Raw genomic sequence first — 25,417 nt, forward strand, 5'->3', positions numbered from 1 at the left:
CCAATCAGCCTTCGCTTCTTGCCTCCCTCTCGTCTCCGCGCCTCAACCCGTCAAAGTCTTCCCCTACAGGCCCCCGGGCTCTCCCCCAATCGTAGCCGGCGCTGGCTCAGCCGGCCAATCAGCGCCGCCTCTTCCCCGCGGCCCCGCCGCCATCTCTGCGGCGGCCGGCAGGAGGCGGGATGGCGGCGGGGGGGGGGGGGCGGTGGCGCGTGCGTCACTTCCGTTGTCAGGTGGCCGTCCGCCGCGGAGCGGAGCGGAGGCCGCGGCCGGGCGTGGGGCTGCGGGAGGCGCCGGCGGCCGCGCCGGCCCCGGGGCCATGGGTGAGCGGGGAACGGGCGAGGGGAGGGTGAGCCGGGTCCCGGTCCCGGTCCCGGTCCCGGTCCCGGTCCCGCTGTGTGACGGGGTGCGCGGGGAGGCGCCGCCGCCAGCCCCGTCGGTGCGGGGACCGCGGCCGGGCCGGCGGAGCCCGCTCGCTGCCCGCAGCCCGGGAGGGGGCCCGGCCGAGGCCTCGGGAGAGCCGGTGGCCCGGGACCGCCGCGGGGGCCTGCGGGGCGAGCTCCCGGCCGCTCCGGGGAGCCTTCCCCAGGGGTCGGGCCGGCCGGCCGGTCGGTCGCTGTGCTGCCGGTGTCAGCGGCCGCTCACCGGCGAAGGGTGGGATTTTGCGTATCGCGGCAAAAAAGGGGTTTAAAAAATCACTTTGTAAAACTGCTTTGTCGTTTTCTTCCCCGCTGACAGCGCTGGTGGGGATTTGGGGTTTGTTGACAGCGTAGCTATTTTTGCGGCGCGCTGGCAGGTTCAGGGCTTGCTGAGGGAGCAAACAGCTTGTGTTTGGTGCTGATTTCGCTTTCAGTCTGAGTAGGGATTTCTTAATTTAGTAGTTTCGGACCTCTGTTCTGAGGACGAGTCTCGTGTGTCTCAGCGGTGAGTAGTTGAAGGTTGTACCTCTAAGTGAGAATGAGTAAGACCATAAAGTATTACAGCTGGAGCTAGCTACAGAAACCTGTCCCATCCTCCCTGTGTGAGCTCGCCTGAAGAAGAGAAGGAGGCATGCTGTGGGATTTCCTGCGTTCAGAACCTGTTTCTGTTACCTGTTGGCTCTGGCTGTGGCCTTTGGGAGCTTTGCTGCCACAATACGTGAGAGCGCTAAAGGTCTTGCCTGTTCCTGTTGGAGGGAGCCTGTGGCACAGCGGCTTTGTGTCGCTGCTTTTCTCTCTTGACACGAGGTGTTTTGGGCTCGTCTTGTTCCTGGCCAACTGCTCTCTCCTCCTGCCGTGGCTGTGGATGTGAATGTGCTGCACTGGTGTTGATAATTCAGTTCTTTGCTAGTTTAGAGTCTTAACGTGTAGGCTTAACATACACGGTTATGTATAGGTGTGCGAGGCATCTTGGACTCTAGTCTCAGGCTGTAATCCCGTGTCCAGAGGGAGGCAGAGAGCTCGGAGCAGAGGCCAGTGCCCAGTGTGGTGGGGCTGAGCTGTGGGACAACAGGCTCCCTTTGGGGCATAAGGGACACGAGTTGGGTGCAGATGGAGGGTGGTTGGGTTCGCGGGGTGCCTGCAGCCCAGGTGGGGTGTAACTTGAGGGATGGGGCAGAGTAAGGCCTGCCTGCTGGCAAGCGGCCCTGGTCGGGATGCAGGATGTGTTTCCCCGGTGCTGGAGTGTTTGTGCTACATCCTTTTATTGTTTCTCTGTGGCATCCGTGCTGATGGTTTGGTCACATAATTGCATTACTTAAAAGCACCATCATGTTCAGCTGCTTTTTATCCTCAGGATATTACAGAATCATCTCCTTTTGAAACCATGCAGAGGAAAGCCTTGTAGGCACTTAGCTGCTGTTTGATTAAGGGCAACCCTATTGATTTTGCCTGAACTGCCCACTGTGCTTAGCCTAAATAAGGAATGTGTTTTCTGTCTGCAGAGACTCGGTGGTGCTTTGGACTTTTACAGCATGCACCTCACACGTGCCTGGGAGCTCTCCAGCTGGGAGCTCTTGCTAGACCAGAGGAGGCTCCAGGCCCATTGTAATTTTCTATGTGACACAGTCTTTTTTTGTTAGTTGGATACATGTTTGTGAACTTATGGTGTCCGTCAGTGTGCTTTCATGATACAAACGATAGCAACATTAGCATGGCAGTATATGTAGATAACTTCAATATATATCTATCTAGTTAGAGCTCGTTGAGTAGATTATCGTTAAAAGCAGCAACCACACCTCACTAACAAAAGTGTCAGGACGTGTGTGAGTCACGCAATAATCTTTGTGCGCATGAGGAAAGTCCTGCTGCAGTGGATTTATGGAAAATCAAGTGTACATAGTAACATAAGCTATAAACAAAAAGTAAAATCTCGTAATACAATATGCATCTCACCTGATGGTGATTTTAAGGGTAATGACTGCCTGACTTCATGGGAGCAGCCCAAGGTCAGGAACTCGTGCACTGGGCTCTGTGCTGGGAGAGCAATGCAGTCTTAGGTGCTGTCAGAGTGCTGCAGTTGGATTTCCAGGCTCTTCTGCGCCATGCCCTGCTGTAGGTGCCCCTGCCGTGAGGGTGTTGGGCTGGAGCATGGATTTTTCCTGGTGGATGTGGCTTGTGCTTCAGCGTGAAAGGGTTAAGCTGAAGTTGATGTTTATGTAACCAAACAGGGAACTCCCAGAGATGAGTCCTTGGCTATCGCATGTGTTGATGCATCAGAAGGGTTTAAAGAAAGCCCAGCTTGTTGCTTGCTTGCACTGTAATTACGTTGCTGGAACCCTGTGTTTCAGAGTTTCCCTGGCTGCCTGGGGGGGCCAGGAAGGAATTTGCTTTCCCTGATGTATGACTTGGCCTGTGGAAGCCTTTTTTGTCCCTGAGAAGTTGGAGATTGGCCATAGCTAGATGAGGCAAGATGTGGGATGTAGGCAAGGTGTACTGGGGTCCCTTTTAGCACTGTGGCCTCTCAAGCGCTGGCTGTGCCTTGCTCACATACCTGGGATTAAACTAATTGGCAAGTTTGGCTGAGGAAGGAGGTTTTCTAGTGGGTTGCTAGTTCAGCAGGGGCTGCCGGAGGCATTCATGTCTCCCAGCTTGCGAAGCACAGCTCGCTCGGTGAGCTCGTACTTCAGTAGGTGCCTTCTGGCAGTATGGGGCTGCACCGGCACCTCAGGATTCTTCCTTCTGCTTTGGTCAGAGAAACTCCGTGTCTGGTTTTGAGCGAACTTGTCACTTAGGGAAGAAGCTTGAATAAGTCTTCGCACATTTCCAAGAAATCTCTGAGTCAGGGCTCCTCTGTTTCTGGAGAAGACTTCCCTTCCCGGAAGGGCTCACACAGCGGTACATGGGTTGCACTGGTGGCTCTGAGTCATCTGATGGGCTTTTTTTTTATTATTATTACTTCTCTTACAGAACGGTTAAACTTCCAAAGCCTTTAGTAAAGATAATGCTCCTGTATAGTGAATCTACCACAGTGCTTTGCAGAGGGAGGGGAGTTTACCCCGGCTGTCCCTGCACCCACCTGCAGCAGCAGCTCCTCCTTCCCGCACGCCTGCTTTGCTTGTGACCTGCCCGGCAAACGTTCCCTGTAATCCCCCAGCCAGTGACTCCTCCGCAGGCCTGACTGATCTGAACTCCGCCTGTTCTCAGGGAAGCTTTTCCAATGGGAATCGAGCCTCTGTCCCTGGGAGCACTGATGACTCGGGTCTGAGCTGTCCCTAGCTGGGTTTGCCTGGGGAAGGCATGTGGCAATGCTCCGGGATTGCCGCTTCTCGGAGCGATACCGACCTGCTTGTTCCCGTGCTGGGAAGCCGGACCATACTCGAGGTTTTACTCATTTAATGTCAGCATTCATGTAGGTTTTTAGGTCATGTCCAACATTGCTTCTCATGAGCTGGAATTTGCCGTGAGCCAGGCTTAAATGCGAACTTTGGTTAATCATCACTGATAAATACTTCCCAGTGTGTTATTTAGGTGATAAAAGGTGCAGCCTGATGCTGCTTATTTGAATCAATTTTTTTTAGCTTCATTTTTGCAAAAGCTGAGTCCTGCGCTGACTGAGAGGAGAGGGGACAGGGTGAGTGAGACAAAAATGTTTGGTCCGAGTCTCCAGCTTCATCCCAAGTGCTGCACCATTTGGCTCCCAGAAGAGAAAGCTGGGCAGAAATGCTGCTGCATTGGGTGGCAGGTCTTCTCCTGTCTGGGGTGGGAGATGGATAATTCACGAGTACGGAGCAATACCGTGCTTCCCTGGGCGGTGAGCGCCCGGCGGGCCCGGCTGTGGTGCCGCCTTTCCACCATGGAGGTTTCAAGCTCGATGACGAAGCCCACGGGGAGCGGTGATTCATTTGTCCTGTGCGCACGCCCGAGTCGGCAGCCTGGCAGCCCTGCCTGCGACTCCCGCGCAGCCCTGTCGTGTTTCCACCTGCAGCGTTTCCAGGTCAGGAACAACGGGCGGTGCTGGCAGCGCGGTGAGCGGGAGCAGCCGCAGCACAGCTCCTTCATCTGCCTGGGAGCTGCTCCAGTGGCACCTGGGCTCCCAGAGGCAGGTTTCTTTTACTGGTATGAGCTCCTTGCTGAAGGAGCTTGTCCTCAATAGCCCCGAACTTCCAGCAGACGCTGGTGGGTTCTGTCATCTGCCGCTGGTTCCCAGCTGCCAGCTCATCCCATTGCCTTACTTGCAGAGATCAGCTCGCTTGTAGCAGTGGGGTAGGACACCTTCGGGGTTGCCAGTCATCAGACTAGAAGGTGTAAACACCAACTAACTCATTTTGTCCACTTGTTGCAAGATAAAGCAACAGAAAGCATCACAGAGGTTGTATCAGCTGCTCCAGTGTCTTAACTAGTTTCTGTGCTGCTGAGTAATCCTGTTAACGCCCCAAAGGTACTTTTTTTTTTTTCCCTGCTCCAGCTATTAGCTGTGGCTGCTGGACTGCAGGACCTGCTTGTTCTTTAATCTGAGATGAAAAGGTCAGTTTCCTCCTCTTTTGTTTTTCTTTGTTATGCTGGAACATCATGCAGTAATTTGTGAATTAGACAATTTCCTTAAGCTACGTAATTAAAAGACGCTACATCTAGGTCTCCAAATTATTTGATTAATAATTCTATTAAAGTCATAGTTAGCACAGTAAGAAGCTTTAGACACTTCTCCAGTAAGATGTTTGATACATTGCATGCATCACATTAAAATCGTTAAGTAATGAATTTTTGTGCTAGACTTGTAACTTCATTGTCTGTGTGAGAGAGACCATTTTTGTTACAGATGGTGGGACAGGGAGCGGGGGTGGTTTGACTCACTTTGTACACTTTGGGTTTTGGTGGAGGGGGCGGTGAATCTACCACATCAATATCTAACGGTCGTGTCCCTAGGATGGAGTGTTTTAAGGGATAAATGGTTTTGTCCTGGTGCTTTGAAGAAATGTTGGATGCTCTCTCTTGAGACTGATCCTGCTGATGTTAAAATGATTTCTTTTTTTTTTTTTTTCAGTCTTAAGAATTGGAAAGTCCCGGCTGTCTATAGGGCTGCCTGTAGACAGAGGCGTTGCTGCAGGGGCTGGGGGGATGCTCTTTGCCCTTATGAGGCTCGCCGCCTCATGTGGAAACATTCTAAATTTTCAGCTTTGGGCTATTTTAAATCTCAGCTGTGCTGCAGCGTGACCAGTTTGTGTGTGGGACTCCACTTACTGCTTATTTGCCCTCTGCTCATTGTGTGTGAGGAGGAAATCCTTGTGCGATGCAGTAATTCCCCTCTTGCGTGCTCTGAGCAAGCCTGTCCTGGGAAGGCTCGGCTGCTCCGGTGGCACTAGCAGCAGCACACGAAGAAGCTGCTCGTTTGCTCTTTGAACATGTTAGGCAGAGGAGCAGTGATGCTGCCAGTGTCCCTCTGGCTGAGCTGGGCTGATGGGGCTCCTGCGGCCAGCATGTGCCCAGGGGCCGGCTGTGCCTGCAGCGAGGCTAGGGATGCTCCGGAGCCCGCGGGAGGGATGGCAGACGGCTTCAGCCCATGCTGCTTGTGAGACGGGACCCCCGTCTCGCAACGGGTCCTGCTCCGGGTCTGAGTGTTAAGGGCTGCTGTGGCCTCATGTTTCCTCTTACAGCTGCAGAGTCATTTTAAGCCATCCAGTTTATTATGGCTTTTGTCTGAAACTTATTTAAAGCTTATTGTTCCAGGATATAGTTCAGCTGTTGGTGTCTGAGCAATGCCAGCTTTGTGTTGTGAGTACTTCTAGCAGTGAAGCCCCTTGAAATCAGAACTTTGTATCAGCCCAGTGCAAGCCAAGATTAAACGAATTTGCAGGTAGAAAACACCCGCTGGCTTGGCAGGGAGGGGGAGCCTCCTGCATTGCTGTTCTTATTTTAAGATTTTCTTTAAACCCAGTCTCGAAATACTGTTCTTAGCCCTATGCCTACTGGATGGCCACTTGTTCTGTGGGAGGCTTACACAAGGAAGTCCGTGCCCTTTTGACCAATTTCCTTGCTCTAATTGGGGTTACACAATGTGCAGAAAAGGGAACAATTTTCCTGCTTTTTCACAGAAGCTGCCCCTGGGTTTCTTCCCTTTGCTCTGGGACCTTCCTTCCATCCGACCATCCTTCATTCCAGTCTCAGAGGAACCTGAAGTGCTCACATGTAAACCCTCTGGGTGCTGCTGAGGTCCCTTGAGATTTTTTCTGGGGCTCTGCCCTCGCTGCCTTGCGATGCAGCAGGAACTGAGCAGGGAGTGGGGAGATTGGGTAGACAGTGCTGTGAGTGGTATAGGATTGTCTTTAATAGCTAAGTACTCGTTTATATTGGTGTTTTTCTTGCTTGCTCTTACAAGTATTCTGTGACGGAGCTGTGATATTTAAGTCAGTGGATGTCCTTTAGGCAGCAGTAGAGCTGGGGCTCTCAGTGCTGAGACGACTCATACCGAGAGTGCCGGCTTGCGCGGGTGAGCAGGCTGCCTGCGTGCTGCCGGCACGGGTCTGCCTGACTGGGGCATCCTGCTGCCTGGAGCAGTGGCTCTGAACATGGTTCATCAAAGTATAAATAGCTTCAGTACTCTAATTCAGAAAGACTTTTAGCAGTCTTTGCAGCTCCCCCAGGACCAGGTGATAGTACTGTGTTGTGTTTTGGGTGGTGTTGGGAGTTTGGTTGCCATGTCCCAAATGTTCCTTGTGCATTTTTCAGTTGATGTAACTGGTTACTGGTAAAGTAAACCAGCTTGGATTAACAAAAGTGTAACACTTGATATATGAGGGTTAAACTAAGCATTTGGTAGAGGTGGTATAGTTTCAATTCTAGAGTGTCTGATTTAAATCCCAAATTTCTCCTTTTTAATGGTACCAGATGAACGGTTAAGCAGCACTGAATTTAAGTTGAATTAGTTTGATTATTTTTTTTTTAAGAGGCCAGATATAAATTGTAAAGAGGAATTAACTTGCAGTGGGTGTTCGATAAGAATAAAATTCAATGTATTCTTCTTTGCCTTTTGCAGAAATTGTTCTGTTCAAGTCCAGACTTTTAAGCATTAACTCTTACCGTGATTAAAAATTGCTTCCAGTGGTGAAGATTCTGTTGTGGCACTGTTGCTAGCTTGAGTGTATTTAAGATAGTGTTAAAAATAGGCAAGGTAGTACCATGTGGCAGAGGTTAAAATGGAGAACATGTTTGTTTCTGCTCTGAAGGTCTGTCTCGCATCACAAAATGTCTTTTGAGATAGTTGACGCTTGTATTTGTCTTGCTGTGCAGGGCCACGTGTCTGTGACTCTTTGGGGACTGAACTTCAGGAGCCCTTTTATTCTCTCATGTGATATCAGGAGCTTCAGGCCTTTTCTAAGCCAAAATAAACACAGATGTTTCAAGCTGCAGAAATTTTGGTGCATATCACGTTATCGTAATCAAGAATAATCCAGAACCACAGCATCAAGTGTATCTCGTTTCGCATTACAGAGTCCTCGACCTTTCGACCATCCAGCCTTCTCCAAGGTGATGACTCCTGTCTCCTGAGACGTTGGAAAACCTAGTTTGGAAGAAGAGTAAAGATACAGTTGATGCTGAACTACGTGAGTCCTCAGATTATTTTGTTTACGATAACGCTGTTTGCACCAGCGATTCCTATCCAGCTCAGATTGCACAACGGTCATTATCTCAGAGTTTCTGTGCAGTGGGGTTTCTCCAGTGGAAATGTTACTCATAGGTTTCCAGCAGGGATGATGATGTTGCAAGGAGTGGAGAATTTTATAAGGCACAATCAAATATTAGGTCAGGGATGCGGAATGAACAGAACAAGGAGCATAATGGGCTCAGGACTTTATTCTGTTCAGCTCGCTGAGCCTGGTAACACTTCTCTGTTGGAGATCTGAACAGCTGGTGGAAGTTGGTAGTGCAGGGATGCAAAGTCTGCTGCAAGACTTCTCACCTTATCTCTCTTGCTATCTCTGATCTTGGTGACAGGTACTGCTAGATGAATTAATGCAATGAGATCACGCTTGTGTCCACAGAAAGGGTGGGACTGCCAGAGGGTAAACTTCATTCAAAGTATGGTGATTTATCAGTCTCTTATGTGGTGAAACACTGGGACTTTTTTAAAACACATAAGTAGTAACCCAAAAATATTTTCCCAGTCTGCTTTAGTAACCTCTTAGGGAAGACTACCGGGGCTTGGTTTTGACTTGCTCAGAGTAAGAAAATGGATCTGTGCTTAGTTCCTCCTCTTCCCCTGCCCCCCCCCCCGCAAAAACAACAACAAAAAAATCTTTGAAATGCTAGAGCACAAGCATTTAATGTCTAGATATTTGTGAAAGTCTTTGAAACTATTTTCCAAGAGATAAAGCTGAAGAGGAGGTATATTGGGAACAAAACTTCAGTTTGATGGAGCTGATTTATGCTTGCACTGAGCATGCAGTGCGTGAAGGCTAGCCTGGCAGCAAACATAAGAGGTTCTTTTCCTGCTAAACTGAAACAAGGCTTTCCTTTGGGGAAGAAGTGGTTTAGTCACAAAGGCTTGAATTTATTTGTCCGTTTAGGTATTGGCTCTGCCATACCGCTGCAAATTCTCTTCAGATTTCTGAGCAGCAGACAGTGCATGTTGGAAATCAGATTTTCTGCAATACCTGAATAAGTAGGCGTCTGTCAAGCTTTTAGTTGTTTGTGCTGAATTGTAGTGATGTGTGGACCTTGAATAAATACTTGGACACAAAGCATGAGATTAACATTTAATAGGTTAAATTGTTCTTTGCATGGAGTGGTAGTGCAAGAGAGCACATGTACTGGCACCACAACGTTTTCATTGGAATATCCATTAAAGGCAGGTAATAGTGTGTTAATTCTAAACAAAGCATCCATTGCTGCATGTGGAGACTGAAGTGATCGAGTTTTATATGTTGGACTCCAAATAGCTGCATTGGATGTAGATAGATGGAGATGTAATAAAAAGATTCAAGCCTAAAGAGGTACAAAGAGAGAGGGGGGACTTAGTTTAAGACTAAAAATAAATTTTTGAAAAATCATTGTTAAATTAACAATGACTAGCATGTTTCAGTCTTCTGCGCCCTTGCTGGAAAAGGTGAAAGATATTGTTCATTTTCTTGGTCAGTTAGTTTTGTGCATTCTTGGCTGTTTGAGGAACAGACTTGAGCCTTCTGAGTTACTTGGTGAGCTAGCTGTGATGCCTAGTGGGAAGTCCTCTGTGAAGGAACCTACAAAAGTCCATGGGCTGAATCAGTAGACATCCATACAGAATGATAACTTAGGCATTTTCTTTCAGAGTTTTTTGGAATACATTAATTTGCAAACTTGTTTTTGCTGTAAAACAAGCTTTAATTATTTTGACTTGTTCCTACTATGTGTCTCAAACAACTGTTCTAGGAAATGTTGCTTTGAATAATGAGGCTGATTTATACCTTCAAAAATGCATTAAGCCTACAACCAACAACTGGTCTATCAGTAATGAGCCATAGCTTTTTTGTAGAAACATACGTAGGCAGAGACACGAGTGCATCAGTAGGTGAAAGCCTTCCAGTAAGAAATAAGGGGTAGTATAAGAAATCAACTCAAGTTGCTCATCAAATGTGGTCTTCTTTCTCTTTCAAGAGCCAAGGATGAAGCGGCGAGCATCAGACAGAGGAGCTGGGGAAACATCCACTAAGGCAAAAGCTCTTTGTACAGGGATTTCTGGAAATAATGCCAAGAGAGCGGGCCCTTTTATACTAGGTAAGCAGGGAGGGGTTTCTTCTTCAGTTTTCAAGGTAGCTGCTGATTGCAAATCTGAAAATAAAAGGCACTGTAAAATGAGGCAAAGCAGATGTGTAACTTAACGTCTTACCTCAGAGTGCAATTCACTTGATGTAGCAGAGCAGCAGCCCTTGGAGCTTCTGCAGCTAGTCAAGCTAAGGAGATGTATAATACTAATATAGAAAGGCAGGCATGGCTTTTAAGATAAATATGAGCCCTTGCTTTTACCTGCCCCCCCCCCGCTTTTTTTTTTTTTTTTTTTTTTTTAAACTACATTCTTAAACATGAAAGAGCAAATTCATTCAGGGGCTTTTTGGTCAGAGCTCCAGAGAAATGTTCAACCCTTCTTGCCTGGAATATGCTGTCAAGTCAGCATGTAGGCAACTTAATAATGCACTAGTGGTCATTATAAGCAGTATGTGCCAAGGCAAGACCACTTTGCTAGCTTTTGAAAGTTGCTAGAATAGTTGTTAGTTTAGAACTATTATATAAACTGTCAAAAACATGATGGAATTCACACTGGAAACCAATGGATAATCAATTGGAAGCTGATTGATTTAAACTGAAGAGTGGAGACTGTATGTTAACTTGAAATTTGGACTAATCGGTGTACCTGAGCTGTCCCTGCAGAGGTGGCAGTTGGCTTCAGAGGTGTGGTAATAACAGTTGCCGTGGGTGTTGCTAGTAAATGTAAAAGCCGTATGGTTCAGGCATGCAGAAATTTGAATTTCTGAAAACAGCTGTGCCATGTGTGGGCTTTTGTTAAATGTTTCTCCAGTGAACAAATGAAACATTGTCCAAAAAGGTTTCGGAGTTCAATACCATTTTTTTTCTTTAGATTGTAATTTGTGGAAATGCACTTAGTCTCCTGAAAAAAAAGGAACTCAGTTTAAACTGTGTGACACTTGCATACTGATGTAACCCTGAATTAGTCATTGCTGCTTAGAGGAAAACAAGTCTGTTTTTGCTTTGTGCTGTTAGGTCCACGTTTAGGTAACTCCCCTGTGCCGAGTATTGTTCAGTGTTTGGCAAGAAAGGATGGGACAGATGACTTTTATCAGCTAAAGGTAAGCAAACTGCAGGGCTTCTAGATCTTCAGGGCTTTTTAACTTTAGCTCTTGTGACAGAAGCACTTGCAGTAGTGTGTGGTGTAGGCTGAACTGGTGCACTGTCAGAAATGGCTGCTGGAACTTCCCCTCGGTGGGGCAGTTCTGCCAGGCATAGATCTGGTGTTGAGATTAGCCCTGAGACAGGCCTCTCTGGCTGCTGTGCTGCTCTCCTGGAGCCCTCTGATCTGCTCTGCTGTGCCTGAAATGGGGGTGGATCCAGTGGGAAAAATCACCAGGGATATTTGCAAAAAGCCACCTGAGCAGCTTTTCTGTGTTAATCAAGCTCATGCTATGCATTCTGCATAGATGTTAGTTCAGGGAGGTTTGTGGCAAGTATGCAAACATCAGAGTGATTACATCAGCTGTTAAACACATATGAATACCTAAAATGACAGGGCTTTGGGGGCATTTGGGTTTTTCTGGGAACTATAAAGGTCATCTCCCTTTTCCTGAAGATTCTCACCTTAGAAGAAAGGGGTGATAAAGGAATAGAAACCCAGGAGGAACGACAGGGCAAGATGCTGCTGCACACAGAGTATTCTCTCCTTTCCCTGCTCCACAACCAGGAAGGAGTGGTTCATCATCACGGGCTCTTTCAGGTACAGCTGGTCACCATCCAGGTTGGGGGAATGCCAGTAGTCACTATTGGCTTGAGCTGCTTTTGTTTAATGTACAGTTTGTGCTGACCCTGTTCTTGTTTGTAAAGAGTTACCAGCACACTGCTGAGATTAACCACAGCTGCTTCTAACAAGCAAGGCTGTGGCAGGGGCTTTTGATAGTTAAGTGGGATGTAATGAGGTTTGGGATTTGGGAAGTGTGAGAATGTTCAAAGATGGGACAGGTGCTCATTAGTGTCCCCTTTAAATAGGAAAAGAGCTGCTTCACTGGTGAATTAATTTGTGCCCATAGAGCACCCTTTAGAACTGAATTTGTGCTTTCCAGTCTCTGTACTGTTTTATGGTGACTTGCAAGAGGGGACAAATTGCCAAGAAACTGTATCAGCAAATTAAACTAGTCAATATGCTGATCGATGTCTTGTGTGAATGAATTGTGTTGCTGTTAATGCCTTCAGAGCTGTTCATGGATATGATGGGCTGATGGGAATTACTGGTTTGGATGTTGGTATTGCCTTGCTTGCTGGTTAAATTTTGTCAACAGACTTTTCACTTGAGGCCATCTGTACTATATCTTAAATAAGCCAAATGTCCAACTCAGCTGTGTCCTGTTTAATGTTATGGAAGAACTGCTAATTGTGTCTTAAGATTTCTGTTCTCATTAATAATGTGTCGGATCCCTAGTATTTACAGAGTCTGTACCACTGTAGGGTTTTTCTACGTTTTTATCTAAAGGTGTCTGTGTGTATATAAACAGTATCAGTGCTGACATATGCATATAGCCAAACAGCATAGACTTTCTCTGGCTTCTTTAGGTAGAGATCATGTATCTTCTTTTTTGAAATCCCAACTCGGGGCAAAGATCAAGTGCTATGATTGCATTTGCTTATTTTGAGATCACCACGTAGTTATTTATTCTCTAGTGCTCTGTAAGTACATATGTCCAGATAGCTTCCCTGAACTATTGCTCATTTGTTTGCCTCCCTGTAGGACCGAGCTTGTGAAATTATAGAAGATCTAGAAGCCAACAGAATGGTTAGAAAAATGAAGAAGCGCATTTGTCTTGTGTTAGACTGTCTCTGTGCTCATGATTTCAGTGACAAAACAGCAGATCTGATCAATCTGCAGCATTATGTCATTAAAGAGAAGAGACTCAGTGAGCGGGAGACAGTAGTAATATTTTATGATGTGGTACGAGTGGTAGAAGCATTACATAAGGTAAGATCTTTGTTACCCATTTCAGTGCTGGAAGGCTTAGTTTTCCCATGTTAGTATAATAGATGTTTTAAAACTTCCTTGTGCAGACAGTGGCAAGGTTACAGAGGATGGATATTTCAGCTGTTTCCCCCCAACAGTGTTCTGTCTAAGACCTCATGCCCCAAGCTGTAAAAGAGCATTCCCTTCTCAAGTTTCTCGATGATAACATAGCATTTGTTGACTGTGGAGAGGGGCCAGCTGGACTAAATGCAGATCAGGTGAACTAGGGTGTTACTAACCTCAGAAAGGGGTGGTTGAAGAGGGGAGCGGAGACTAATCAAATGCAGGAAACACTTCAAGCATTTCCTTTTGAAGCAAAATAAATCACAATGTAAGAACTGATTTCTGAGATCAGAACCTCAAGCTACAAGTTTGAGATCAATGAACTAGAAATTATTGTAACAAAAAAAGATTCTGCCAATGTTTGACTTCTTACACTGTGGCAAGGGACACCCATCCTTCCTTGGCAGAGCAGTGAAGCATATTTTTGAGGGAATGCTCATCATATTGGTCTTACTGAGCCTGGACACTTAAGTTTCAGGTCTCTTAGTTTCAGTCAAGTCTGTCTGTGTGTTCAAAGTAGCAAATTTGCTTGTTCTGTCCTTCTGACCAGAATCGAAAATGAAGTGCATAAAGTACCTAGGATGGAACCTGACTTGAAACCTTGATCTAGGTTATTTCTGAGAATGAAGATGACATGATTTCAAAAGATACTTAGTGCTTTTGTCCAAGTATTGAGTTTATACTTCTATAACAAATATGCTTTTGCTTATGTTATACTATTACATATTTTACAGAAAAATATTGTGCACAGAGACTTGAAACTAGGAAACATGGTGCTAAACAAAAGGTAAGTCTGCTGGAGAGCTGCTGTTCTGGCAGTTGTCTTGCATTTCTTCCCTGAAGCAGATTTCTATTAGAAACACAACTGGAGGCAGCACTTCCTGAGAGTGCTCTCGTGTGAGAATGGTGAGGGAACTGGAAGTAGGCTGCACAAAAATACAAATCCAGCTCAAAGTTACATGAGTTATTCTCCAAAAGTGAATTGAGCCCAACCTAGATAGTTCACTCTTCCACCAAGCTTAGTGACCCCATGTCAGCACTTCTTTTTCAATTCTAACTTCTGAAAACTAAATTTTATTCTAATTCAGAAACCTGCAAGAGAAATACTTGTTTTATTTATATTTTAAAAAAGAATTAAAACATTGTAAGTGGTTCTGTTCACATAATTCACTTTCCATCATGCTAAAGGGATTCCCAACACTGCAGTCTGTACTGTAATCACAGCAGTGTTAAATCTTTGACTGTTGCACTGCTGTGTTTTTGCTAGCAGTAAAATATTTACTTATCTAAACAAAAGTTCTTCTGTCTAGTCTGTATTTGTGCTTCAAATAGCTTCCTTGTTCCCATTAGCTGGTTTGATGCAAGCCTCAGTTTATAATGCACTGATGTCCAACATGTCTTGGATGCTGTGCAGACACAGGAGGGACTAGCCCTCCCAGAGCAGAGCGAACAGCATCAGTGGGGCATGAGTTCAGCACGAGTGAGAGGCAGCTGGTGGTAGTGTGCGCTTTGCTGGGTGGCTCCTTGGAGTTTTTTTAGTTATCTTGGGTTATGTAGTTACTTAGTTGGCAAGCTAGTTCCAGTTCAGATACTCCACTGTGTCCTTCAGTATTGCATTACTGGCTAAATATTTTGCACTAACTTTTAAGAATGAGCGGAATTCATTGTCTTTTCACACTGTCTGGTTTTCTGTGGAATGAATAAAAAAACTGGAAGGCTTTAGGTCTGCAGGCTTCCAGAGTCTGTACAAAGCATGCAGCTTCACTCTGGTCACAACTTACTGTTTTCTCCTCCTAATACCACTTGAAAGCAAACAGATTTTACCTACTGAGGTTGAGCTTCTTGGTTCCCCCCAACACACACAGCAGCTAGTGCTTTTCAGGGCCACCTGTAAAGAGTTTTACGTCATTTCTGTAACACTTTAAGATAAATCTCTTATCTTCTGCTTGCTTCTTCGATTCTCCTTCTTGCTAGGAAGAGGCAGGCAAAGGTTGCTGCTTTAAAGGATCCACCCAGAGCTTCCCTTCTTTTCTGGGCAAAGTGTGCAGTGGAGCATCCCACTGACAGAGCTGCACACGGGGGGCCCCGCTAGCAGGAAGGGGGAGGTATTTTAAGCTTTGTGAACATGTTTGCCAAAGTAATTCTTTGTATTACATACTATGTTTTCGCTTTTTACTAGCAAGACCATCAGCTTTGGTGAGGAAAAACTGTAGCCTCTACAGCAGTGAGTCATATGAAAGGGTGGGTGAGGCATAAGAATAGATCACCATGGAGAGGACCAGCCATTTGGGCTGATCAGAAATGTTTGTTCTGTTCCAGCCGTGCTCATAGAAGAGCCAGGTCTTTTCTGTTGGTGGGGGAGTGAAGGTAGCTACATATCACTGCAAAGTCCTAACCAGGCACGTTACACCCTGGGCTAATGTAGGTCCCTCAGACGTTGTCCCCTGCAAGATGTGGGCATTAAAGTTTTCCAATTAGCCAGTGCAGTAGTTGGATGATTACAGATTAGATCAAATTTTGGTGACTAAATAAAACCAAGCAACCCTGAATATTTTAGTGTCCTTTAGAACACTTAGTCTTTTAAATCCTTAACAAATCCTGCAGACTGTTATTCAGCCAGGGAAGTCTCCTGACAGTTGAAGCTAACACTTCTTAAACACAAATCTGTCTTTCTTAATAATCAACTCTCCATTGCCAACCCACACTTGGTTTTATTTCACTTGTCTTTTAGACTTGCTGGAAGTATTTCTTGGTTATTGTGACTGACTTAATTCATGCTCTCAGGCTCTAGTTGTGTAATACTTTTCAAGAATATAGAAAACCTCTAGACAGTCCTTTAAGTTGTATGTTAAAATCCAAATTATCTGAGTGACATGGAAGATTTAATGTGATAGTAGTTTCGTAATGAGCTCACTTTCCCTGGAAAAATTCATTAATTGGAGCTGGCAATACCATAGGGAAATAGGGGTATCTTAATAGAGAAATTGCATGTACCTGCAGTTCTCACCTTTTCTGTAGGAGGTTTTTTGGATGTTGATTAGACTTTCTCTGTTCTGCATACTTGCATGTGAAGAACAGTCCTGCAGATCAGGTAAAACTGCCACCAGACTACTGCTGTGGGATTGCTGGGTAATGTGAAAGTGGTTGTACTGAATCTGAACAAAGGTCCTGTGGTTCTTCTGCTGGCAACATGTAAGCAAACAGTGCATGGAAGCCAGGCGTGTGGCAGTCCTTCTGTAGGGTGTTTTCCCTCAGCTGCCAGAAAATGTTGTGTGGAGAAGATGCTTTTGGAGATGGTAGTTGGGAAGCATAGAAGAGAATCAGCAGTTAAACTTCTACTTTGTTAACGCTCATACACTACAATGGTCAGCAAGCACACAAGTGCAGATCCTGGTGCTGCTAATGCCTGCAGGGTGCTGTGCTGCTGGCTAGGATGTTCCTGGCAGGCTGGCCAAAAGGCAGCTGTGTGGCTGCAAGGTGGGCAAGTTACATGAGCACCCTGTGCTTACAGCCACGCTTATATGTGCCACTTGAGTTGGATGTAGAAGTCCATAGTTGTAGAAGATTCTCTTATTCCCCCTGTAAGGGTCTTGCAAGCCATGCTGACAGGTGTGGAATCCCTCCCCTTTGGGATGGAGTTGTTGATCTTGTAGCTCCGCTTGTCTTTTCCCAGTGCTTCAAGCTTCCCGAAAAGCCCTGTAGACACACACCTCTGTTTTGGTGTTAACTTCCTCTGTGCTGTTTGGCTCATGCAGGACAGTCCTTGTTCACTGATGCCTTCTGATTCTCCCCAGGACTCATCGAATAACCATAACAAACTTCTGTCTTGGAAAGCACCTCGTGAGTGAAGATGACCTGCTGAAAGACCAGCGAGGGAGCCCTGCCTACATCAGCCCAGATGTGCTTAGTGGTAGGCAATCCCCTTCAGTCCTCAGTGGGAATTCACAGCCTCCACACTTAACACTTGTTGCATTTATTTATGGCTCTTTACAATAAATGAAAACAACCCAGTTCTGTTCCCATATGTAACCTGCCTTCTGTGAGAGCCTTTTAATTAGGGTCCAATTATGAGACTTGGTCTGTTTTTTTCCAACTGGGAAAGTATGGAGGGAAGGAGCAAGTGTAACTTTTTTCTTAAGGCTAGTCTGAACTTCAAAGCTAATTAAAAGCTCCCTGCCTGTTCCTAAATAAGTCCGACTGCAGACAAGATGTTCCGTTTCCCATACCTGAATCTTGTTCTGAGGCTTCACTTAAGCTGCAGGTAAATTCCTAGACCTAAGAGGCAATCGGTCCAAATCCCACCATCATGTCAGTTTATTCCAGGCCATACACTAAGAGGAGCAGTTGCTGCAGCTGCTGCTTGCTTCTAGAAGGGAACTATTGACCCTCTGAGCGGTTTCTGGGCTGACTGAGAGGAGTTACTTGAAAATAAAGGAATGATCACATCAGGCCAGACTTAGCAGTCTGTTTGGGCTGTATCTTGTCTCCAGCAGTCTGGCCTATGCCTTGTCTGCAGCAGTGGCCTTAAGCAGAAGTCTGGCAAAGAACAGCTTTCCCTAATGTCCTCCCACCTTTTAACTGTTTCCAGTGCATGGGACTTTCAGAAACAGATGTGGTTTCTGTCTGTCTAGTTGCTTCAGGAGGTTTCTCTTCAATAAACTCTGTCTGCTATTGTGCTAGCTTTTGTGCTGGCAATAGCTGAGCAGGGCTGTCCTGTTTGTCAGGGCAGTGACTGAGGCATCGTTTTGGGTTTTTTTCTGGAGGTTTGGTTGTGGGTTTTTTGCTTTTTTTTTTTTTTCCTCATCCAGGTGAGCTTGACTAAGAGTGTTGAAAGGTGCATTTACAGTTGGGACTGTGCATCTGAAGCACCTCTGTATAAGTCTACATAGACTCTAGTTACCATGCATTATCTCATGTTGTGGAGTAGTCCTTGTGAGCACAGATAAAATTCCCTTTGGATGGAGCTGAACTGCAGGATGCAGTCCAAGATCACCCCTAATGCATCCCACCTGCCTAAGGGTTATCCATCTACAGGGTCAAGCTGGCATTTGGGCGATGGGAAACTGCCTAAAACTGTGGACAGTAGGTCATCAGCACCAACTGCTTTCTGGACAAGTTGGCAGCACATTGGGCAGCACCACTTGCTGGTGTGCATATAGCTAGTGTGAAAGCCAGAATCCTTGCCAATCGCGTTTGTTTATGCGAGGATAACATCTAGAATACTGAAAACACCTCTGCTGAAGATTTGAGTTATTAGTTTGTGGTATCCTGAGCTATTGTGTTTCAGATATGCCCTCAGAGGGAGCTAGTCCTGAAATTTCCAGACCCGGTGGACTGCCCTCAATAAGTTTGTTGTCGGGTCTACAGGCAGCAGCAATAAACGTAGCTGAGCTCTTCCGTTGTGATCTGCCAGGCAGGTTTGAGGCTGCTTCCCTCCTGGGCAGGACTGAGCCAGGAAGGGAGCAGAGGCAGGCAGGGAGGTGGGACGTGTGTTTTTTTGCAGGCCTTTCCTGTTCTGCAGGATATCCTGAGGCCCCTGTAACCAGATGGATGATATGAGCCAACTGCTCTGCAGGAGCTTGGAGCAGTTGCAGCTCAAGTGGCTGGTGTCTGGTAAAGGCTGCATGGGGCTGCTCCTTCCTGCTCGTCCGGGGAACTGTTCTGTCCTGGACTTCAGCCCTGTTATCCTCCCTTCCAGCATAGCCTGGCTGTAAGCACCTGCGTTTCTTCCACCGGCTCTCTTGGTGGTGGATTGACTGGCCTGTCTGTAGGCCACACACCACAAGGCGCCGAACAGGCTGTCGTTGACTTCTCTGACAGCTGAGGCTGTTCAAGACCCTGCAAGGGGCAGCCTTAGTTAGAGGACTACATCCTGCTGTAGCACCACCTTGCCTGACCTTTGGGTGCAATCGCACTGCGCTCCGGCTCTGATGTCTCTGCAAATAGCCCTTCCCTCCGGGGTGTCTGTGCAGCCCGATCCTGTGCTCTTGAAAACACTGTTCCAAAATGGCTCAGTCTGCAGTTCCCCTCCAAGCATCAAGGGAAAAGTTACTTGAGGACATTCCAGGCTTCACCACCACCTTCAGACTCCAAGCATCCCTCTGTCTGTATTGCTAATGCTCCTGTGCAAGGGGAAGCTAAAACGCATGAAGAATTAATCATTGTTTTAGGTCTCCAGAAGAAGCTGTCTTCTGCTAAGAGATGGCTCGCGTTTTATGGCTGCTGAAATGTCACCGCAGGAAAAGTTGGAGGAGGAGGGAGAGGTGCCTTTTTTTGAGCATATAAAGCAAAGAATAATTAGTACAAATAACAAATGCTGCAGCAGTGACTCACTGCGTGAGTCAGAGGAAGTCATTCCCTCAGTCCTGTGCTGTGGTACAGCACTGGAGTTTAATTTTTTGACCCTCATGCATTCTGCTGTTTGCTGATTTATTGTGTGATTGAAGGGGCTTTAAAGCAGCATTTCCATCGAGTGGCTCCCAGGATGTGCTGGGGCTGCAGCAGCTTTTGGGAATGCCTCTGCCCAGAGGAGGCCCCTTCCTGTGCCCTCCACAGCTTCCCAGCAGGCTCCAGTGTCTGTGTGCTGGATCCGTCCCGGAGGCAGAGTCCCATCTTGACGGGCTCAATCTGAGCTGGGTGTGGAGAGTCTTAGTCTGCACTTCCATGCAAATCTCCAGTGCAGTTGGGGTGGTGAGGTTGGCATTAATCTTGGGCCACTCTTCACCTGAGGAGCACTTACTCTTCTCAGGGTTTCTTTCCCGCCTCCCCCTGCCTTGTGCTTGCTGGCCCTTAAATTCCCTTCTCCTTTGACCTGGACTCACAGCAGGGTGCATCTCTGGAGCCTGCGAGGCTCGGGGGATCCTGGTGGCAACAGTCTGCAGGAATGGCAAAGGGGAGTGAGGTGCGAACTCCAGCACAGTATGCAGTTGTTCTGATTACTTGGTGCTGTTGGATCACATCAAGGCCATTCAGCAGGCATAGCCCTGCTCTGTAGGGAAAGGGAAGACACCTGTGTGGAGATGAACAATTTGCTTATTTGCAAAGGATGCATCTTTGAAAGAGGTTCTTGGTGTCTTGTGATAGGAAGTCTTGAGCATTTTGATTAATGCTAAGAAAAAAGGGAGCATATGCAGAGGTTGCTTCAGTGCCTTTACTGCTGGTGGTGGGCTGCAGAGGTGAGCAGTGTTGTAAAGCCTGTTGCTTTTGTCTCCTTGGTCCCTGCAGGACGGCCGTACCGTGGAAAACCCAGTGACATGTGGGCGTTGGGTGTGGTGCTCTTCACCATGCTCTATGGCCAGTTCCCCTTCTATGACAGCATACCTCAGGAGCTTTTCCGCAAAATCAAGGCTGCCGAGTACACCATCCCTGAGTGAGTATAGCCTGTCCCAGGGAGGCCCTTCTCTTAGTGCTTGTGTGGGCGGTGCTCTGGGCCTTACTGGGACAGCCGGAGCTGGAGGGGCTTCACTCAAAGCCCCTGAGGGTCGCAGCAGTAATGAGAACAAAGACTGTATGCAGTAGACCCCAAGGAAGCAGTAGCAGAGCTGCGACATCTTGTACAAAGGTGAGAGAGGGCCCATGCTGCAAAACAGGGAATCAACCCCCTGGTTAATTCTGGGCTCTCTCAGTCAAAGCAGTGGTGGCTCCTCTAGTTCCTGACCTGTGCTCCCAGCACATCCATCCTGCTGCTGCCTCTGCCCACCTCGGGCACTCGGACTGATCATGTGTTCTCTCTCCCAGGGATGGACGGGTCTCAGAAAACACTGTGTGCTTGATCCGAAAACTGCTGGTCTTGGATCCGCAGCAGCGTCTGACAGCTTCTGAAGTGCTGGATTCTCTCAGCTCCATCATAGCATCATGGTATGTGCAAGAGGAGAGACACAGGAACATGGTGCCTCTGGCCGCAGGCAGCGTTATTCCAGCTGTGGCCAGCAGATTGCTGCCAAACAGGACACCAGAGCAGGATCTGTGAGAACTGCAAAAAAGTCTTTAAATCCTGTGTCTCAACCACTGGTGTCTGCTGATGGATACAGCCAGAGTGGCCTGTACAAATGCTTGTCATTGTGACCAGGGTTGGAGTCTAAAGCAATAACATTACAAAACAGTACTGAGATCTCTAGAGGGGAAGAGCAGGAGATGCCATTACAGGTGGGAACACTACATGTGCAGGGTGGGGATGCTTTTTGAGGGTAAATCTGACTCCAGGACTGGCATGAACCAACTGGGATGAGATTCCAGTAGCACACTCCAGCAGAAATGGATCTTGGCGGTGTTTGCTCGGTGCAGCCGTCTCTTGTTAGCCCTGTGACCTTCTGTCTGTGCTGCACAGCATGCCCAGGCAAAGTTCTTGTGCTGTCTGTTGAGTCAGCAGTGAAGTCTGTGATTTTTGGAGCTGTGTCTGTTTTCTCTCCTACCTATGCAAGAGTTAAGAGTTCCACATCCTGTTTAAAAAAAAAAAAAAAAAAAAAAAAAAAGGCAGCTCTGGGATTATAACATGATTTCATACCAGGGAAGTTGAATTTGGAATAGTGTCCTCTAGTAGCAGTAGCCGGTGTGGCATCCAGGTAGCTCTCTGCCACACTCGCAGCCAGCCAGGTGGGATTGCCCTGGCCAGGGTGTTGGGTGAGGGTGGGTGGGCTGGTTCTGTGCTCTGAACCCCAACACTGTACTCTCCCCCCAGGCAGTCTATGTCCTCGCTGAGTGGCCCTTTGCAAGTAGTGCCAGACATCGATGACCAAGTGGCTAACCCTGAAAACCCCCAAGAGGTAGGTTTTCCTACTTACCTTTCTGTGGAACTGCTTTTCTGTGCTAAGTCTGTCTGTAATGGAAAGAGATGGCAGCCCCTTGTGGCCCCCGAGCTGGTGAGGGGAGGGTGGTGAGGACCCAGCTGTGGCTGCTGCTCTACGAGGTGGCCAAGTCCATCGTTGTCTTGTGCAGCGGAAGGAAAGGCTCATGTTGCTGAGGCTGGGAGTCACATCCAGCTGGCCGTGCTGCCTGGAAGTGAACTCTCAGGCCCCAGAGCTGGCTGAGGGTCAGCTTGCTCCTCTCCGAGCTGCGCTTGCTCCCTCACACACAGCTGAGAGCTCACATGCACTGGGAGAGCTAGGAGGAGGTAGCGATGTTGGCTCAGGCTCCCTGGTGAGTTCTGTGATGGGAGCAAACATCCTGTTTTCTTGCCAGCATATTTTTTTGTTGGAAGTGACAGCTGGTGACCTCACTGCCTGGGGACAGCCTTGTAGGAGCTTTTGCCTGTGATGCTGCAGTCAATGTTGCCATGAGAAATCCCTCTGCAGGGCTCAGGGGGGTGTGAGAACTGGGGCCAAACAGCTGCAGCCCCTGAATATCTGGCAGGGTTGGGATGAGCTGCATCAGGACAGAGCCACTGAGGTTTCCAGACCTCTGTTTCTGGTGGCACAAGTGAGTCCTGCCTGTACGTCTGGCAGCAGGTCCAGTTCTTGCATTAAGACTCCAGTTATCCGGTGGTAGCTCAGGACCGTTGGAGGGGAGTTGTGTGAACATTGCTTGTTCCTGTGGCTCTGACAGGGTGGTTCTCTCACAGGTGAAGGTGACAGAGGAGTGCTCACAGTACGAGTTTGAGAATTACATGAGGCAGCAGTTGCTCTTGGCTGAGGAGAAGAACACCTTGCATGAGGCCAAGAGCTTCCTACAGAAGCGGCAGTTTGGGAACATCCCCCCCGTGCGACGCCTGGGCCATGACGCCCAGCCCATGAACCCTTTGGACGCAGCTATCCTGGCCCAGAGGTACCTTCGGAAGTAGCTTCCCACACATCCGAGAGCACAAGCACCATCCTGCAGTCTGCCTTTCACGTCGCCTACTACAGCTCAACAGCAATACCGGTGTCCCGTGATGGAGAATAATGTAGCAATTCTTCTGAGCTCTCTTCAGGGACACGCACTCACACTCGCTCTGGAGGGAGAAGACTTTTGAAAAAGCTAGTTTTGGAAGCAGCAACCTCTTGGCATCTTCTGGAATCTGTTTTTTAAATCGAAGCCTAGATGACTAATCTGCTTTTAATCATGACTGTAATCTACCTCTCTTGTCTTTTTAACCATGCTGTTCTCTGGATCGAGTGAAGCCTGTGGGAAAGGAGAAGACTACCAAGGGTGAAGCTGGTTTGCTGGCACAAGAGTTGCGGCTGTGTAGTACAGAGAGTCGGCTGATTGCATTCGCTCCATATGGTTTGAATAAGCTTAGATTTATCAGGGTTTCTTGAAGAATTTCTTGAAACCTCCCACTTCCCTTCATCTGCATCAAATCTTTTTCTGTCCTTGACATGCCACCTGGTTTGGCTGTGTTGTCTAACCCTCGGTGGCCGTGCGTGGGCTGCAGTGTGCCAAGGCCTTCGTGAGCAGCACAAACAGCCGCCCGGTTATCCTGTGTGACCAGCGGCTGCCCGGAGAGCTGGCCACTGCCTCAGGAGAGAGTCGTCCTTGCAGGCAATTGCTGCAAAGATGGGATCTTGTCTGCAGTTCAAAGGTTTTGCAGGACTTGGCCCAGTGTGGCCTCTGACCTCTTTCCCACCTTTCACTGATTCTTTTAGTTTCATAAGGATATATGATTTAATCTTATTTTTCAGTAGCTTATCTAAGGTGCAGTTAAAATTGCATTAATTCTGATTTAGCATTTTCACACTTCAGTTGTGGTACAGATATAATATATGAGTTATAATGTGAAAAAGCTTCCCAAAATAATCTGCCTAGAATTAGGAAGGGGCTGGCTGAAGTCTCTACTGTATTTGTTCCCTAGCTTATCTTGCCATCCCAGCCTCGCCATGCAAACCTGGGGCCACCTCTGCTGTCCCTGTGTGGTGCTGAGGCGGGAGAAGGATGTCCCAGTTTGTCACCTAATGCCACTGGAAGAGCGTTTGCCTGTGCTGAGAACAGGAACGATTGTTTCTGAGCCTCATTTTGTGAACTGGATGCCTGTCTTGCCAGATGAACTGTTCTCGCACAGAGGTCCCAGGGCTCACAGTGCCCCAGCGAGGGCTCCTGCTCAAGGCAGCAGCTCTCTGGCTGCCTCCTTCCCCTGCTCCGGGCTGCTCCCAGCCCTGTGGCAGCTCCAGCATCGCCCTTTCCTGCCAGCCTTGGGCTGGGCACAAGGAAATGTGTGAGCAGGGATGGGAAAAGCTGCTGTGGCCTTGGCTGTGGGGGCTGGCCCTGCTTTTTGGGGCCAGCTCTTCCACCCTGGTGAGTGCGGGCAGGGAGCGAGTAGCAGATCTATTTGTAGCGTGTTGTTGCCTTCTCTTGCCCCAGGCTGGGGCAGCAGACTGCGTCTAGCCTGGGCCAACCTACAGGTGTCTTTGTGGAGACATAGGGATTGACCTGAAACTCCTTGGCAGCGTCGGGCATTATGTCCTGCCTGCGAACTCGCCAAAGCCGCTTGGCAGCGGGCAGGCAGGGAATTGTGAACACTAATACAGACTAGAACAGTTGCACCAACCCCAGCCAGCTGAGCCAGTAGCCTGAAGTCTTAGCCTTATTTATTTTAAAGATGGTAGATCTGTCCCGGCACACCGCAGCGCGTGCCCATCGCCCCGCTGTGCCACCAGCAGCGGAGCAGAGACCCCCAGCCCCGAGCCCCCCCTGGGGCCTGGACCCCCAGCTGGGGCCCTGCTCTTTCCATCTGGTTTTCTCCTGTCTTGTTCCCACCTCTTTACGTTTTTGTTTTTTTTCCCCCCCAAAGTTAAAAGCAATATTCTGGGGACTCTGCAAGGCTGTATCATACCCAGTATTCCTGCACACCGGTCATCGCCAGTAAATCACACTTGTATTAAAGCAAACTGGAAGGGGGGGGTGCGGGGAGGGCAGGAGCGGCTGGGGGGTGTGGGCGGAGGGGCCGCACTGTGGGAAGGAGCCTGTTGTAAGAAAAAAGAAAAGAAAAAAAAAAAAGGAAAAAAATTTGTATAAAGACATTATTTTTGTACTACATCAAAACTACTCCTGCATGACGGCAATAAAACTTCATACCGAGAGCCCGGCGCGCAGCGACCCCGTGGGGATGGGGGGGCTGGGACCAGGATGGCTCGGGGACACGCATGGGAGGGTGCAGCAGGGGTGGGCTTGCAGCGAAGCAGCTGTGAGGGACCCTACGGGGACCCGCAGCCCTGTCCTGCCCCGGGGGTCCCAGCTCCCCTTGCCAGGCCCTGCCTGGGGCTGAGCCCCCTGCCCCGGC

General features: G+C 48.0%; 1 protein-coding gene across 2 annotated transcripts; it reads left to right on the forward strand.

The window, feature by feature from the left end:
* The first annotated feature begins 210 nt into the window (after positions 1-210).
* Positions 211-25,217, forward strand: STK40 (serine/threonine kinase 40). Of its 2 annotated transcripts, XM_052811127.1 has the most exons (12): positions 211-320; positions 7,902-8,014; positions 10,044-10,163; positions 11,166-11,251; positions 11,749-11,892; positions 12,898-13,125; positions 13,962-14,014; positions 17,022-17,137; positions 20,452-20,596; positions 20,965-21,084; positions 21,905-21,989; positions 22,784-25,217. In XM_052811127.1, the coding sequence occupies exons 3-12, from the start codon at positions 10,052-10,054 to the stop codon at positions 23,000-23,002; spliced, it is 1,308 nt and encodes a 435-aa protein (XP_052667087.1). In that variant the 5' UTR covers positions 211-320; positions 7,902-8,014; positions 10,044-10,051; the 3' UTR covers positions 23,003-25,217. The 2 variants fall into 2 exon arrangements, with proteins under 2 accessions (XP_052667087.1, XP_052667086.1); XM_052811126.1 differs by lacking the exon at positions 7,902-8,014 and having other exon boundaries at positions 216-320.
* The last annotated feature ends 200 nt before the right edge of the window (positions 25,218-25,417 follow it).

The sequence above is a fragment of the Harpia harpyja genome, chromosome 16 (genome assembly GCF_026419915.1).
Source record: "Harpia harpyja isolate bHarHar1 chromosome 16, bHarHar1 primary haplotype, whole genome shotgun sequence".
Classification (NCBI taxonomy): Eukaryota; Metazoa; Chordata; class Aves; order Accipitriformes; family Accipitridae; genus Harpia; species Harpia harpyja.

Excerpts from the sequence above, each read along its gene's own strand:
- STK40 (XM_052811126.1), top strand. Across the intron at positions 14,015-17,021 it reads AACATGGTGCTAAACAAAAG|GACTCATCGAATAACCATAA; the intron begins GTAAGTCTGCTG and ends GATTCTCCCCAG. Across the intron at positions 21,085-21,904 it reads AGCTCCATCATAGCATCATG|GCAGTCTATGTCCTCGCTGA; the intron begins GTATGTGCAAGA and ends CTCTCCCCCCAG.